General features: G+C 50.9%; 1 protein-coding gene across 1 annotated transcript in view; it reads left to right on the top strand.

Moving 5' to 3' along the window:
• sspo (SCO-spondin) overlaps nt 1-16,451 on the top strand; it is a 1,206,999-nt gene that overhangs the window by 343,686 nt on the left and 846,862 nt on the right. The window contains 2 exon segments of the mRNA XM_072468611.1: nt 2,696-2,860; nt 15,160-15,399. Coding sequence (XP_072324712.1) covers nt 2,696-2,860; nt 15,160-15,399 — 405 coding nt within the window.

Genomic DNA, 16,451 nt, shown 5'->3' with positions numbered 1-16,451 from the left:
TCCTCAGCCATTTCTTTGTTCCTGTTATGAATCCCCCGTCTCTGACTGTAAGGGGCCGACATTAGTTTTTCTCAATCTTTTTCTCTTTACATACCCATAGAAACTTTTACGGTTAGTTTTTATGTTCCCCACCAGCTTTCTCTCATATTGTATTTTCCCTTCTTAATCAACCCCTTGGTCTGCCTTTGCTGAATTTTAAACTGTTCCCAAGCCTCAGGTCTATTGCTTTTTCTTGCTAATTTGTATCCCTCTGCTTTGAATCTAATACTATCTCTAATTTCCCTGTAAGCCAGGGTTTGGCCTCAGTTCCCTTTCTACTCTGGCACCAAAGAGGAATAAACAACTTTTGGAGTTCACCTATTCGTTCCTTGAATGCTGCCATTGCCTGCCCGCTGTCCTTCCTTTCAGTATTGTTTCCCAGTCCATCATAGCCAGCTCATACCGTCCGGTTTCATTCCGTTTTGTGTTTTCGGTTGAATATAACGGAGTGTCTCGCTCGGCCATTTCAGAGTCAACCACATTGCTGTAGGTCTGGAGTCACATAAGAACTAGGAGCAGGAGTCGGCCATCTGGCCCCTCGAGCCTGCTCCGCCATTCACTGAGATCATGGCTGATCTTTTGTGGACTCAGCTCCACTTTCCGGCCCGAACACCATAACCCTTAATCCCTTTATTCTTCAAAAAACTATCTATCTTTTTCTTAAAAACGTTTAATGAAGGAGCCTCAACTGCTTCACTGGGCAAGGAATTCCATCGATTCACAACCCTTTGGGTGAAGAAGTTCCTCCTAAACTCAGTCCTAAATCCACTTCCCCTTATTTTGAGGCTATGCCCCCTAGTTCTGCTTTCACCCGCCAGTGGAAACAACCTGCCCGCATCTATCCTATCTGTTCCCTTCATAATTTTCTATGTTTCTGTAAGATCCCCCCGCATCCTTCTAAATTCCAACGAATACAGTCCCAGTCCACTCAACCTTTCCTCGTAATCCAACCCCTTCAGCTCTGGGATTAACCTAGTGAATCTCCTCTGCACACCCTCCAGTGCCAGTACGTCCTTTCTCAGGTAAGGAGACCAAAACTGAACACAATACTCCAGGTGTGGCCTCACTAACACCTTATACAATTGCAGCATAACCTCCCTAGTCTTAAACTCCATCCCTCTAGCAATGAAGGACAAAATTCAATTTGCCTTCTTAATCACCTGTTGTCCCTGTAAACCAACTTTTTGCGACTCATGCACTAGCACACCCAGGTCTCTCTGCACAGCAGCATGTTTTAATATTTTATCATTTAAATAATAATCCCTTTTGCTGTTATTCCTACCAAAATGGATAACCTCACATTTGTCAACATTGTATTCCATCTGCCACACCCTAGCCCATTCACTTAACCTATCCAAATCCCTCTGCAGACTTCCAGTATCCTCTGCACGTTTTGCTTTACCACTTATCTTAGTGTCGTCTGCAAACTTGGACACATTGCCCTTGGTCCCCAACTCCAAATCATCTATGTAAATTGTGAACAATTGTGGGCCCAACACTGATTCCTGAGGGACACCACTAGCTACTGATTGCCAACCAGAGAAACACACATTAATCCCCACTCTTTGCTTTCTATTAATTAACCAATCCTCTATCCATGCTACTACTTTCCCCTTAATGCCATGCATCTTTATCTTATGCAGCAACCTTTTGTGTGGCACCTTGTCAAAGGCTTTCTGGAAATCCAGATATACCACATCCATTGGCTCCCCGTTATCTACCGCACTGTTAATGTCCTCAAAAAATTCCACTAAATTAGTTAGGCATGACCTGCCCTTTATGAACCCATGCTGCGTCTGCCCAATGGGACAATTTCCATTCAGGTGCCTCACTATTTCTTCCTTGATGATAGATTCCAGCATCTTCCCTACTACCGAAGTTAAGCTCACTGGCCTATAATTACCCGCTTTCTGCCTACCTCCTTTTTTAAACAGTGGTGTCACGTTTGCTAATTTCCAATCCGCCGGGACCACCCCAGAGTCTAGTGAATTTTGGTAAATTATCACTAGTGCATTTGCAATTTCCCTAGCCATCTCTTTTAGCACTCTGGGATGCATTCCATCAGGTCCAGGAGACTTGTCTACCTTTAGCCCCATTAGCTTGCCCATCACTACCTCCTTAGTGATAACAATCCTCTCAAGGTCCTCACCTGTCATAGCCTCATTTCCATCAGTCACTTGGCATGTTATTTGTGTCTTCCACTGTGAAGACCGACCCAAAAAACCTGTTCAGTTCCTCAGCCATTTCCTCATCTCCCATTATTAAATCTCCCTTCTCATCCTCTAAAGGACCAATATTTACCTCAGCCACTCTTTTTTGTTTTATAAATTTGTAGAAACTTTTACTATCTGTGAGCCAGACCGGGTAAGGACGGCAGATTTCCTTCCCCAAAGGACATTAGTGAACCAGATGGGTTTTTACGACAATCGACAATGATCATCATTAGACTTTTAATTCCAGATATTTTATTAAATTTAAATTCCAATACCTGCCGTTGTGGGATTTGAGCCCAGGTCCCTGGGTTATTGGGTTACCAGCCCAGCAACAATCCCACTACGCCATCACCTCCCCTTCCAGCCAAATGTTTCTGTTTTATTTCAGATTTCCAGCAGCTGCAGGATTTTACTGTTTAACTGTTTTCTGCATCTTTCTGCAGTTGCAGTGACCTGTGGCCCTGGAACGTTCCCCTGTACAAACGGTTTGTGTATTGCCAGAGAGAAGTTGTGCAATGGAGAGAGTGATTGTGAACACGGCGAGGACGAGACCTCCATCCAGTGTCCAGGATCCAGTGTGAAGACATTTGCTGCTGTCAGCCCAACAGGTCTCTTCATTTAAACCCCGTCCTCATCATCAGCGAGGAGCACAGGCTCCATTTGGGGGTTAATTCTGTGGAGCAAACTCCTGGAAAGAATTGAAACACTCACTCCTTCCACCCCCGATGTACAGTGACAGAGGTGGTACCATCAGCAACTCTCCAAAGCTCCTTCGACAGCACCTTCCAAACCTGCAACCTCTGCCGCCAAGGACAAAGTGTGTAATGTCAGAAAGGAGGACCTGGGTGACAAAGGATTGGGAGAGAGAGATAGCATCAGAGTCCGAAAGAGCAAGGGTTTCTGTTGGGTCAGAGGAAGATGAGTTAATACATGTCTGTGAACATTATGGTGGATAAAGTTGGTGGGCTGCAGACTCCGATCGCCGAGTGCGTTTAGGATGTTGTCATACACGGATGGGCATACTGGGCATTAAATATTCCTGGATATAGAGAGTGTTGAAGAAAGATCGGGAAGGAAAGAAAAGGAAAGGGGCAGCAATACTGGAGGGGTGGAGAGAAGGAGGTTCTCCCAGAGGGATCAAAGACAAAATGTATTTCTGGAAGGAAAGATTCTGGGTGTGTCCAAATAGTGGGAGAGCAATACATTTTCCAGAAAGTTACAGATTGGTGGTAAACCTGGATAGATACTGTGATCAGGAAGGGTAGAGAGAGACAGAGTTCCGAGTGTGTGATCAGGATACATTCCACAATGTCCAGACCAATGAGGAAAGAGGCACTGATAGAGCTGGTTCTTAGGATTGAGGTCGGCCAAGTGCATCAAGTGACAGTAGACAATTTAGGAAACAGTGATCATTGTATCAAGGTTTAGGCTGACTGTGGAAAATGACAAAGGAGAGTTCTGAGTAAGAATAATAATCATTTTATTTATTATTCATTCATGGGATGTATGCGTTGCTGGGTCAGCATTTATTGCCCATTCCTGGGGGCATTTCAGAGTCCACCACATTGCTTTGGGTCTGGAGTCACGTGTAGGCCAGACCGGGTAGGGGCGGCAGATTTCCTTCCCTAAAGGACATTAGTGACCCAGGTGGGTTTTTAATGACAATCGGCAATGTTTCACAGTCACCGTTAGACATTTAATTCCAGATTTCACCATCAGCCCTGGTGGGATTTGAACTCAGTCCCCAGATACTCTGGGTCTCTGGATTATTAGTCCAACGACAATACCACTGGCCACTGCCTCCCCAGAGGAAATTAGGAAAGGGTCAATTTCAATGAGGTCAGAACAAATCTACCCGACCATTTGGAAAAGTTCGAAGGTAGAATTTGAATTGATGGTTTGAGTTGAGTATAATTGAGAAACATTTCCACATGCGGGATAAACATTTCCGAGCTCCCTGGATGGAGAGAGACGGAGGAAGATGAAGCAGCTAAAGGAAGTTTATGGAAAATGTCAGGCTGGTGAGAACCAGACTAAAGACAGCGACACGAGCAGTGATGGTTCCTGACGGCAGACTGGCAGCCAATATCCAATGGAATCCCAAAGCTTTCTATCAAATTATAGTAAGAAGTTTTACAACACCAGGTTAAAGTCCAACAGGTTTGTTTCGAATCACTAGCTTTTGGAGCGCTGCTCCTTCCTCAGGTGAATGACGATATACCTCTTCATTCACCTGAGGAAGGAGCAGCGCTCCGAAAGCTAGTGATTCAAAACAAACCTGTTTGACTTTAACCTGGTGTTGTAAGACTTCTTACTGTGCTCACCCCAGTCCAACGCCGGCATCTCCACATCATGGCTACTACCAAATTATAGATAATAAAAGACTGGGAAGGAGTGGCTGATTACAGAGCAAAATGTGGATTTACACATGGACGCTGGGGCATCGGTCTTGACCAAGGACAAAGATGCTGCCCCCAGGAGGTGGTGAAAGAGGAGACAGAGGAGAAGGTGGATGGACTAAAAATGGATCGAATTTGATAGATTGACCATGTGTAAAGTTGGTGAGTCACCAGGAAGGAAGGAGGCTGAGGAGGTGAGTGTGTAAATTGTGAAGGGAAGTAGCTGAGGAGGTGAGTGTGTAAATTGTGAAGGTTTAGCGGAGGGGGTGAGTGTGTAAATTGTGAAGTGAGAGTGCCGAGGGGATGTGTGTAAATTGTGAAGGGGTAGCTGAGGGGGTGAGTGTGTAAATTGTGACGGAGGTAGCTGAGAGGGTGTGTGTGTAAATTGTGAAGGGAGGGAGCCGAGGGGGTGAGTGTGTAAATTGTGATGGTGTAGCTGAGGGGTGAGTGTGTAAATTGTGAAGGGAGGGAGCTGAAGAGGTGAATGGGCAAATTGTGAAAGGAGGGAGCTCAGGGGATGAGTGTGTAAATTGTGAAGGGAGGGAGCTGAGGGGGTGAGTGTATAAATTGTGAAGGAGGTAGCTGAGGGCTGAGTGTGTAAATTGTGAAGGGAGGGAGCCGAGGGGGCGAGTGTGTAAATTATGAAGGGAGGAAGCTGAGAGGGTGGGTGTGTAAATTGTGAAGGGGTAGCTGAGGGGGTGAGTGTGTAAATTGTGAAGGGGTAGCTGAGGGGGTGAGTGTGTAAATTGTGAAGGGAGGGAGCTGAGTGGGTGAGTGTGTAAACTGTGAATGGAGGGGGCGAGGGGGTGAGTGTGAATATTGTCAAGGGAGGTAGCTGAGGGGGTGAGTGTGTAAATTGTGAAGGGAAGTAGCTGAGGAGGTGAGTGTGTAAATTGTGAAGTTTTAGCGGAGGGGGTGAGTGTGTAAATTGTGAAGGGAGAGTGCCGAGGGGATGAGTGTGTAAATTGCGAAGGGGTAGCTGAGGGGGTGACTGTGTAAATTGTGAAGGGGTAGCTGAGGGGGTGAGTGTGTAAATTGTGAAGGGAGAGTGCCGAGGGGATGAGTGTGTAAATTGTGAAGGGGTAGCTGAGGGGGTGAGTGTGTAAATTATGAAGGGAGGGAGCTAAGGGGGTGAGTGTGTAAATTGTGAAGGGGTAGCTGATGGGGTGAGTGTGTAAATTGTGAAGGGAGGGAGCTGAGTGGGTGAGTGTTAATTGAGAAGGGGTAGATATGGGGTGAGTGTGTAAATTATGAAGGAGGTTGCTGAGGGCTGAGTGTGTAAATTGTAATCGGAAGTAGCTGAGGGGGCGAGTGTGTAAATTGTGGTCACAAGTTGATGAGGGGTGAGTGTGTAAATTGTGAAGGTGTAGTTGAGGGTGTGTGTGTGTAAATTGTGAAGGGAGGGAGCTGAAGGGGTGAGTGTGTAAATTGTGAAGGGAGGGAGACGAGGGGTTGAGTGTGTAAATTATGAAGGGAGGGAGCTAAGGGGGTGAGTGTGTAAATTGTGAAGGGGTAGCTGATGGGGTGAGTGTGTAAATTGTGAAGGGGGAGCTGAGGGGGTGAGTGTGTAAATTGTGAAGGGGTAGCTGAGGGGGTGAGTGTAAATTGTGAAGGGAGGGAGCTGCGGGGTGAGTGTAAATTGTGAAGGGGTAGATGAGGGGATGAGTGTGTAAATTGTGAAGGGGTAGCTGAGGGGGAGTGTGTAAATTGTGAAGGGAGGGAGCTGGGTGGGTGAGTGTGTAAATTGTGAAGGGGTATCTGAGTGGGTGAGTGTGTAAATTGTGAAAGGAGGGAGCTGCATGGATGAGTGTGTAAATTGTGAAGGGTAGCTGAGGGGGCGAGTGTGTAAATTGTGAAGGGGTAGATGAGGGGGTGAGTGTGTAAATTGTGAAGGGGTAGCTGAGGTGGTGAGTGTGTAAATTGTGAAGGGGTAGATGAGGGGGTGAGTGTGTAAATTGTGAAGGGGTCGCTGAGGGGGTGAGTGTGTAAATTGTGAAGGGAGGGAGCTGGGTGTGTGTGTGTGCAAATTGTGAAGGGGGAGCTGAGGGGGTGAGTATGTAAATTGTGAGGGGGTAGCTGAGGGGGTTAGTGTGTAAATTGTGAAGGGAGGGAGCTGCGTGTGTGAATGTGTAAATTGTGAAGGGGTAGCTGAGGGGGCGAGTGTGTAAATTGTAGAGGGAGGGAGCTGGGTGGGTGAATGTATAAATTGTGAAGGGGTAGATGAGGGGGTGAGTGTGTAAATTGTGAAGGGGTAGCTGAGGAATGAGTGTGTAAATTGTGAAAGGGTAACTGAGGGGTGAGTGTGTAAATTGTGAAGGGGTAGCTGAGGGGTGGTTGTGTAAATTGTGAAGGGAGGTGGCTGCATTGGTGAGTGTGTAAATTGTGAAGGGGTAGCTGAGGGGTGAGTGTGTAAATTGTGAAGGGAGGGAGCTGGGTGTGTGTGTGTGCAAATTGTGAAGGGGTAGCTGAGGGGGTGAGTGTGTAAATTGTGAGGGGGTAGCTGAGGGGGTGAGTGTGTAAATTGTGAAGGGAGGGAGCTGGGTGTGTGTGTGCAAATTGTGAAGGGGTAGCTGAGGGGTGCGTGTGTAAATTGTGAAGGGGTAGCTGAGGGGGTGAGTGTAAATTGTGAAGGGTTAGCTGAGGGGGTGAGTGTGTAAATTGTGAATGGGTAGCTGAGGAGGCGAGTGTGTAAATTGTAGAGGGAGGGAGCTGGGTGGGTGAGTGTAAATTGTGAAGGGGTAGATGAGGGGGTGAGTGTGTAAATTTTGAAGGGGTAGCTGAGGGGTGCGTGTGTAAATTGTGAAAGGGTAACTGAGGGGTGAGTGTGTAAATTGTGAAGGGGTAGATGAGGGGGTGGTTGTGTAAATTGTGAAGGGGTAGCTGAGGGGGTGAGTGTGTAAATTGTGAAGGGGTAGATGAGGGGGTGGTTGTGTAAATTGTGAAGGGGTAGATGAGGGGATGAGTGTGTAAATTGTGAAGGGGTAGCTGAGGGGGTGAGTGTGTAAATTGTGAAGGGGTAGCTGAGGGGGTGAGTGTGTAAATTGTGAAGGGGTAGCTGAGTGGTGAGTGTGTAAATTGTGAAAGGGTAACTGAGGGTGAGTGTGTAAATTGTGAAGGGGTAGCTGAGGGGTGAGTGTGTAAATTGTGAAGGGGTAGCTGAGGGGTGAGTGTGTAAATTGTGAAGGGGTAGCTGAGGGGTGAGTGTGTAAATTGTGAAGGGGTAGCTGAGGGGTGAGTGTGTAAATTGTGAAGGGGTAGCTGAGGGGATTGAACCCACACTGAAGGCCTCGCTCTGCATCACCACCCAGCCCCCCCATCCCGGTCTGGCTAAACCGGCCCCCGAGACATCAGGGGGTTACAAAGGGGCAGGTTCACTGCGGGGGCAAATGGACAATAATGTGGACAAATGAGAAATTGTCCGTTTTGGCAGGAAGCACGGGTAGCACAGTGGTTAGCACTGTGGCTTCACAGCTCCAGGGTCCCAGGTTTGATTCCCCGCTGGGTGACTGTGCGGAGTCTGCACGTTCTCCCCGTGTGTGCGTGGGTTTCCTCCGGGTGCTCCGGTTTCCTCCCACAGCCCAAAGATGTGCAGGTTAGGTGGATTGGCCACGATAAATTGCCCTTCGTGTCCAAAATGTTTAGGTGGGGTTACTAGGTTCCGGGGATAGGGTGCAGGCGTGGGCTTAATTGGGGTGCTCTTTCCGAGGGCCGGTGCAGACTTGATGGGCCGAATGGCCTCGTCCTGCAGTGCAGATTCGATGATTCTATGACAACAGGCCTGTGAGAACATTTATAGCATTTCCCTCTGATCAACTGTATCGATTCCATAAGACCATAATTCCTTACAAATTTCTAAAATTATCAAACAAATCACTGTTTAAAGTGACATCTTTCAGGGAATACCACATTAGTTTATGTAATCTTTATTTCTTTCATATTTATGAAAGTGATGTGGGCATCGCTGGCTAGGCCAGTATTTATTGCCCATCCCCAGTTGCCCTTCAGAAGGTGGGGGTGAGCTGCCTTCCTGAACCGCTGCAGTCCCGGAGGCGTAGGTACACCCACTGTGCTGTTGGGGAGTGTGGTGGTATGTATTAGGGGTAACATGATACACCATGATGCCGAGAGGCTATAGGTGGATAGATACTGGGTCCTGATTGGATCTGCCGCCTACTGGGCTCCACCTAGAAAGGCGGGGTATAAGAACCCGGTTTGCTCCCAGCAGCTGCATTCTGTGACTGAGCTGCTGGGGAACAAGTCTGCTCAATAAAGCCTCGATTGATTTCACTACGTCTCGCCTCGTGTGTGATCGATGGTGCCACAATTTATTGAGCAGACTTAAAAAGGAATATGGACCTCCGGATCGCCCCGGAGTGCCTGCGAATCGGCCCCCAAGCAGCTAACGCAACATCGGCGTTTAAGCACTGGCTGGCGTGTTTTGAGGGATACCTCCTAACGGCCCCCGGTAAACCAACGGAAGACCAGAAGATGCAGGTCCTACATTCCAGGGTGAGTCCCGAGATCTACTCGCTCACCGAGGACGCGGAAGATTTTCAAGCGGCGATCACCTTGCTGAGAGAGACCGACATTCGGCCCGTCAACCAGGTCTATGCATGCTACCAGCTCGCGACGAGACGACAAATCCCCGGGGAATCGCTGGACGAATTCTACAGTGCTTTCCTGATTCTGGGAAGAAACTGCAACTGCCCAGCAGTAACGGCGAATGAGCACACGGACCTCCTGATCAGAGACGCTTCTGTAGCAGGTTTGGCATCATCTCAAATTCACCAGAGACTTTTAGAAAAAGACCCTCTCGGACTCAGAGGTACGGGCCCTTGCGGCCTCCCTCGATGTGGCCTTGCAAAACGCCCACGCCTACGCCCCCGACCGCACTACAGCCCCTTGGGCTCCGTGGACCCCCGCCGCGATCGACTCCCCGGCACCCCCCACACCCCGCAAGCGTGCGCGGCCAGAACCTCAGACCACCCGGGGGGGCCCCGCTGCTATTTTTGCGGGCAGCCGAAACACCCCCGCCAGCGCTGCCCGGCCCGCTCGGCCACCGCTGTGGCAAAAAAGGGGCACTACGCAGCGGTGTGCCAGTCCCGGGGGGTCGCCGCTATCTCCGGGGAAGAAACGGGACCACGGACTCAACCCCCCCCAGCGACCCATGTGCGGCTAATGGGCGGCGCCATTTTGGACCCCGGACGCCACGCGGGGCGGATGGGCGCCGCCATCTTGTTACCCACGGGCCACGTGCGATCCATGGGAGCGGCCATTTTGTCCACCCCCGGCAGCGTGCGATCCATGGACGCCGCCATCTTGGCTGACAGGCAAGGACCCCAGCGTGGACGGCTCCACACTGCCTGAAGACAATGACCAGATGCAGCAACCACGTTTGGCATCGGTGACCCTGGACCAGTCGCGGCCCCGGACGCTCCAGACAGCAACGACAAAAGTGCTGGTGAACGGGCACGAGACGCCGTGTCTGATCGACTCGGGGAGCACGGAGAGTTTTATTCACCCGGACATGGTAAGACGCTGTTCCCTTGTAATTCGGCCAAGCACCCAAAAAAATCTTCCTGGCGGCGGGGTCCCACTCCGTTGCAATCAAAGGGTTCTGCATCACAAACCTAACGGTGCAGGGGAGAGAGTTCAAAAATTACCGGCTGTATGTCCTCCCCCATCTCTGCGCTCCCACCCTCCTGGGGTTGGACGTCCAATGCAACCTCCAGAGCTTAACATTCAAATTCGGCGGCCCAATACCCCCACTGACTATCTGCGGCCTCGCGACACTCAAGGTCGAACCGCCTTCCTTGTTTGCGAACCTCACCCCGGATTGCAAACCCGTCGCCACCAGGAGCAGACGGTACAGCGCCCAGGACCGGACGTTTATCAGGTCCGAAGTCCAGCGGCTGCTGAAGGAAGGCATAATCCAGGCCAGCAATAGTCCCTGGAGAGCCCAGGTGGTAGTTGTAAAGACCGGGGAGAAGCAGAGGATGGTCGTAGACTATAGTCAGACCATCAATAGGTACACGCAGCTAGATGCGTACCCTCTTCCCCGCATATCCGACATGGTCAATCGGATTGCACAGTACAAGGTCTTCTCCACCGTGGACCTCAAGTCCGCCTACCACCAGCTCCCCATCCGCCCCGGTGACCGCAAGTACACTGCCTTCGAAGCAGACGGGCGGCTATACCACTTTTTACGGGTTCCATTCGGCGTCACGAACGGAGTCTCGGTCTTCCAACGGGAGATGGACCGAATGGTTGACCAGCACGGTTTACGGGCCACGTACCCGTACCTTGACAACATCACCATCTGCGGCCACGACCAGCAGGACCACGACGCCAACCTCCGCAAATTCCTCCTGTCCGCTAACGCCCTCAACCTCACCTACAATAGGGAAAAATGCGTGTTTAGCACCGACCGTCTAGCCATCTTGGGCTACGTAGTGCGTAATGGAGTGATAGGCCCCGACCCCGAACGCATGCGCCCCCTCATGGAGTTCCCTCTCCCCCACTGTGCCAAAGCCCTGAAACGCTGCCTGGGCTTCTTTTCTTATTACGCCCAGTGGGTCCCCCAGTACGCAGACAAGGCCCGCCCCCTAATACAGACCACGACCTTCCCCCTGTCGACAGAGGCCCGCCAGGCCTTCAGCTGCATCAAAGTGGATATCGCAAAGGCCACGATGCGCGCCATCGACGAGTCCCTCCCCTTCCAGGTCGAGAGCGACGCATCCGACGTAGCTCTGGCGGCCACTCTCAACCAAGCGGGCAGACCCGTGGCCTTTTTCTCCCGGACCCTCCACGCTTCAGAAATTCGCCACTCCTCAGTAGAAAAGGAGGCCCAAGCCATTGTAGAAGCTGTGCGACATTGGAGGCATTACCTGGCCGGCAGGAGATTCACTCTCCTCACTGACCAACGGTCGGTGGCTTTCATGTTCGATAGTGCACAGCGGGGCAAGATAAAAAACGACAAGATCTTGCGGTGGAGGATCGAACTCTCCACCTTCAATTATGAGATCTTGTATCGTCCCGGAAAGCTGAACGAGCCGTCCGATGCCCTATCCCGCGGCACATGTGCCACCGCACAAGTGGACCGTCTACAAGCCCTCCATGAGGACCTCTGCCACCCGGGGGTCACTTGTTTCTACCACTTTATAAAGGCCCGCAACCTCCCTTACTCCGTCGAGGACGTCCGAACAGTCACCAGGAACTGCCAGATCTGCGCAGAGCGCAAACCGCATATTTTCAGGCCAGATAGAGCGCACCTGATAAAGGCTTCCCGTCCCTTTGAACGCCTCAGTTTGGATTTCAAAGCCCCCCTCCCCTCCACCGATCGCAACACGTACTTTCTAAACGTTGTTGACGAATACTCCCGCTTCCCCTTCGCCATCCCCTGCCCCGACATGACCGTGGCCACAGTCATTAAAGCCCTCTGCACCATCTTTACACTGTTCGGGTTCCCCGCCTACATACATAGTGACAGGGGGTCCTCCTTTATGAGCGACGAACATCGTCAATTGCCACTCAGCAGAGGCATTGTCTCGAGCAGGACGACCAGTTACAACCCCCGGGGGAATGGGCAAGTAGAAAGGGAGAACGGAACGGTCTGGAAGACCGTCCTACTGGCCCTACGGTCTAGGAGTCTCCCAACTTCCCGCTGGCAGGAAGTCCTCCCGGATGCCCTTCCCTCTATCCGGTCCCTGCTGTGCACCACCACGAACCAAACGTCTCACGAGCGCCTCCTTGTTTTCCCGAGGAAGTCCTCCTCTGGAACGTCACTTCCGACCTAGCTAGCAGCCCCGGGACACATGTGCGGGCGCACAAATCAGACCCGTTGGTGCAAACCCGCAGTACGCCTACATGGCATACCCCGATGGCCGACAGGACACGGTCTCTCTGCGGGACCTGGCGCCTGCCGGAGCTCCCTACACCCCCCCAACACCAATCACCACCCCCTCACTCCCGCCGGTGCACCCCACAGCCACCCCCTTCCCGGGGGGATCGGTCCTCCTCCCAGGCCCGTCCAGGAGTAAGGAAACAGGGATGGTCAGCTCGATGCTCCCAGAGTCGACCGGACCCGAGCCAGCACCACCACCACCCGGGCTGAGACGATCGGAAAGGACGACCAGGGCACCCACTCGGCTCATCGAATCGGTTTAAGTAATGTAAATAATTCAGTGGCCCAGTAAAAGCAGCATTATTGTACATAGTTAATGGTTAAGGCACAATACCGACCCTGTAAACCCCGACCACCATACCACCCACCACCCCGCCGGGTTATTTTTTAACAAGGGGTGAATGTGGTGGTATGTGTTAAGGGTAATACGGTACACCATGATGCCGAGAGGCTATAGGTGGATAGATACTGGGTCCTGATTGGATCTGCCGCCTACTGGGCTCCACCCAGAAAGGCGGGGTATAAGAACCCGGTTTGCTCCCAGCAGCTGCATTCTGTGACTGAGCTGCTGGGGAACAAGTCTGTGCAATAAAGCCTCGCTTGAGTTCAATACGTCCCGCCTTGTGTGTTATCGATGGTGCCACAGGGAGTGAATTCCAGGATGTTGCCCCAGCGACAGTGAAGGAACGGCCGATATATTTCCCAGTCAGGGTGGTGAGTGAGTTGGAGGGGAACCTCCAGGTGGTGGGCTTCCCAGGTATCTGCTGCTCTTGTCCTTCTAGATGGTGGTGCTCGTGGGTTTGGAAGGTGCTGTCTGAGGAAACTTGGTGAGTTGCTGCAGTGCATCTTGTAGACGGTACACACGGCTGCTACTGTGCGTCGGTGGCGGAGGGTTTGAATGTTTGTGGAAGGGGAGCAATCAAGCGGGGCTGCTTTGTCCTGGATGGTGTCGAGCTTCTTGAGTGTTGTTGGAGCTGCGCTCATCCAGGCAAGTGGAGAGTATTCTTCATAATCTTATCTTTGAAACATAAGAACATAAGAACGAGGAGCAGGAGTCGGCCATCTGGCCCCTCGAGCCTGCTCCACCATTCAATGAGATCATGGCTGATCTTTTGTGGACTCAGCTCCACTTTCCGGCCCGAACACCATAACCCTTAATCCCTTTATTCTTCAAAAAACTATCTGTCTTTATCTTAAAAACATTTAATGAAGGAGCCTCTACTGCTTCACTGGGCAAGGAATTCCATAGATTCACAACCCTTTGGGTGAAGAAGTTCCTCCTAAACTCAGTCCTAAATCTACTTCCCCTTATTTTGAGGCTATGCCCCCTAGTTCTGCTTTCACCCGCCAGTGGAAACAACCTGCCCGCATCTATCCTATCGATTCCCTTCATAATTTTATATGTTTCTATAAGATCCCCCCTCATCCTTCTAAATTCCAATGAGTACAGTCCCAGTCTACTCAACCTCTCCTCGTAATGCAACCCCTTCAGCTCTGGGATTAACCTAGTGAATCTCCTCTGCACACCCTCCAGTGCCAATACGTCCTTTCTCAAGTAAGGAGACCAAAACTGAACACAATACTCCAGGTGTGGCCTCACTAACACCTTATACAATTGCAGCATAACCTCCCTAGTCTTAAACTCCATCCCTCTAGCAATGAAGGGCAAAATTCCATTTGCCTTCTTAATCACCTGTTGCACCTGTAAACCAACTTTTTGCGACTCATGCACTAGCACACCCAGGTCTCTCTGCACAGCAGCATGTTTTAATATTTTATCATTTAAATAATAATCCCTTTTGCTGTTATTCCTACCAAAATGGATAACCTCACATTTGTCAACATTGTATTCCATCTGCCAGTCCCTCGCCCATTCACTTAGCCAATCCAAATCCCTCTGCAGACTTCCAGTATCCTCTGCACTTTTTGCTTTACCACTTATCTTAGTGTCGTCTGCAAACTTGGACACATTGCCCTTGGTCCCCAACTCCAAATCATCTATGTAAATTGTGAACAGTTGTGGGCCCAACACTGATCCCTGAGGGACACCACTAGCTACTGATTGCCAACCAGAGAAACAGCCATTAATCCCCACTCTTTGCTTTCTATTAATTAACCAATCCTCTATCCATGCTACTACTTTCCCCTTAATGCCATGCCTCTTTATCTTATGCAGCAACCTTTTGTGTGGCACCTTGTCAAAGGCTTTGTGGAAATCCAGATACACCACATCCATTGGCTCCCCGTTATCTACCGCACTGGTAATGTCCTCAAAACCCTGGTAACGTTCTGGTAAATGTACACCGCTCCTTGGCCAGTATAATGTGCGGTGTGTGAACTGTAGACAGATCTCCAGGTGTCGTTTAAGCTGACTTCCCATTGCTGTCTCAATAATATATTCTACACCATTCATTATTAAAACTCATATTCCACAAAACTTTGTGGTCTACCTTTTGGTATTTTGGGACCATTAGATTTTAAGAATGTGTCTCCATGGAGATCTCCCGTCTCCAGCCCCCCCCCCCCCCCTGCTGTCTCCATGGAGATCTCCCGTCTCCAGCCCCCCCCCCCCTTGCTGATGGGCTGCTTGTTGTTTCTATTTCAGTTGGATCTGGATGTCTCCATTACGAGTTCCAGTGTGTGAGTGGGGAATGTACCCCACTGGGCTGGGTCTGTGACAATGAAATGGACTGTCCGGATGGAAGTGATGAGAAGAATTGTAACCGAACGTGTCGAGGTGGAGAATTCCAATGTGGGAGCAGCTCCCAGTGTATCCGACACCAGGAATTATGTGATGGGATTCCGCACTGTCAGGACCAGTCTGACGAGACCATTGATAACTGCGGTAAGTGGATCAACACGTGAACCTTTGTGTGGGGGAGGGGGGGGGAGAGGGGGGAGGGGGTGGGGGGGGGAGAGGGGGGAGGGGGTGGGGGGGGGGGAGAGGGGGGAGGGGGTGGGGGGGGTGGGGAAAGGGGGGGGAGGGGGTGGGGAGAGGGGGGTTGGGGGAGGGGGGGGGGAGGGGCCCCGGCCAATGTTACTCCTTATTTTCTCCATCACAATCCCTTCATGACCTTAGGGCCGACCCAGCCGCAACATCCACATCCCATCACTTTTTAAAAATGAATTTGCAGCAGGAATGGGCCATTCAGCCCCTCGAACCTGCTATCCCATTCAGCCCCTCGAACCTGCTATCCCATTCAGCCCCTCGAACCTGCTATCCCATTCAGCCCCTCGAACCTGCTATCCCATTCAGCCCCTCGAACCTGCTATCCCATTCAGCCCCTCGAACCTGCTATCCCATTCAGCCCCTCGAACCTGCTATCCCATTCAGCCCCTCGAACCTGCTATCCCATTCAGCCCCTCGAACCTGCTATCCCATTCAGCCCCTCGAACCTGCTATCCCATTCAGCCCCTCGAACCTGCTATCCCATTCAGCCCCTCGAACCTGCTATCCCATTCAGCCCCTCGAACCTGCTATCCCATTCAGCCCCTCGAACCTGCTATCCCATTCAGCCCCTCGAACCTGCTATCCCATTCAGCCCCTCGAACCTGCTATCCCATTCAGCCCCTCGAACCTGCTATCCCATTCAATAAGATCATTGGCTGATCGGATTGTGACCTCAACCGCCCATTCCTGCTGACCCCCCGATAACCTTTCACCCTCGGGTTAATCCGAAATCTCTATCGCTCGGCCTTGGGAATATTCACATTCTGCTTCCACTGCCCTTTGAGGGAGAGAATTCCTGAGACCCACCCCCTCGGGGAAATTAATTGTCCTCATCTCTGTTTTAAATGAGTGACCCCTGATTTTTAAACAGTGACCCCGACTTCTAGATTGTCCGACAAGCGGAAACATCGTCTCCACCCCCACCCTGGCAACAGGATCCCCAAGGT

Source organism: Scyliorhinus torazame, chromosome 11 (genome assembly GCF_047496885.1).
Source record: "Scyliorhinus torazame isolate Kashiwa2021f chromosome 11, sScyTor2.1, whole genome shotgun sequence".
Taxonomy (NCBI): Eukaryota; Metazoa; Chordata; class Chondrichthyes; order Carcharhiniformes; family Scyliorhinidae; genus Scyliorhinus; species Scyliorhinus torazame.
The sequence above is the reverse complement of the archived record's forward strand: the minus strand, read 5'-3'. Positions and strand labels throughout refer to the sequence as shown.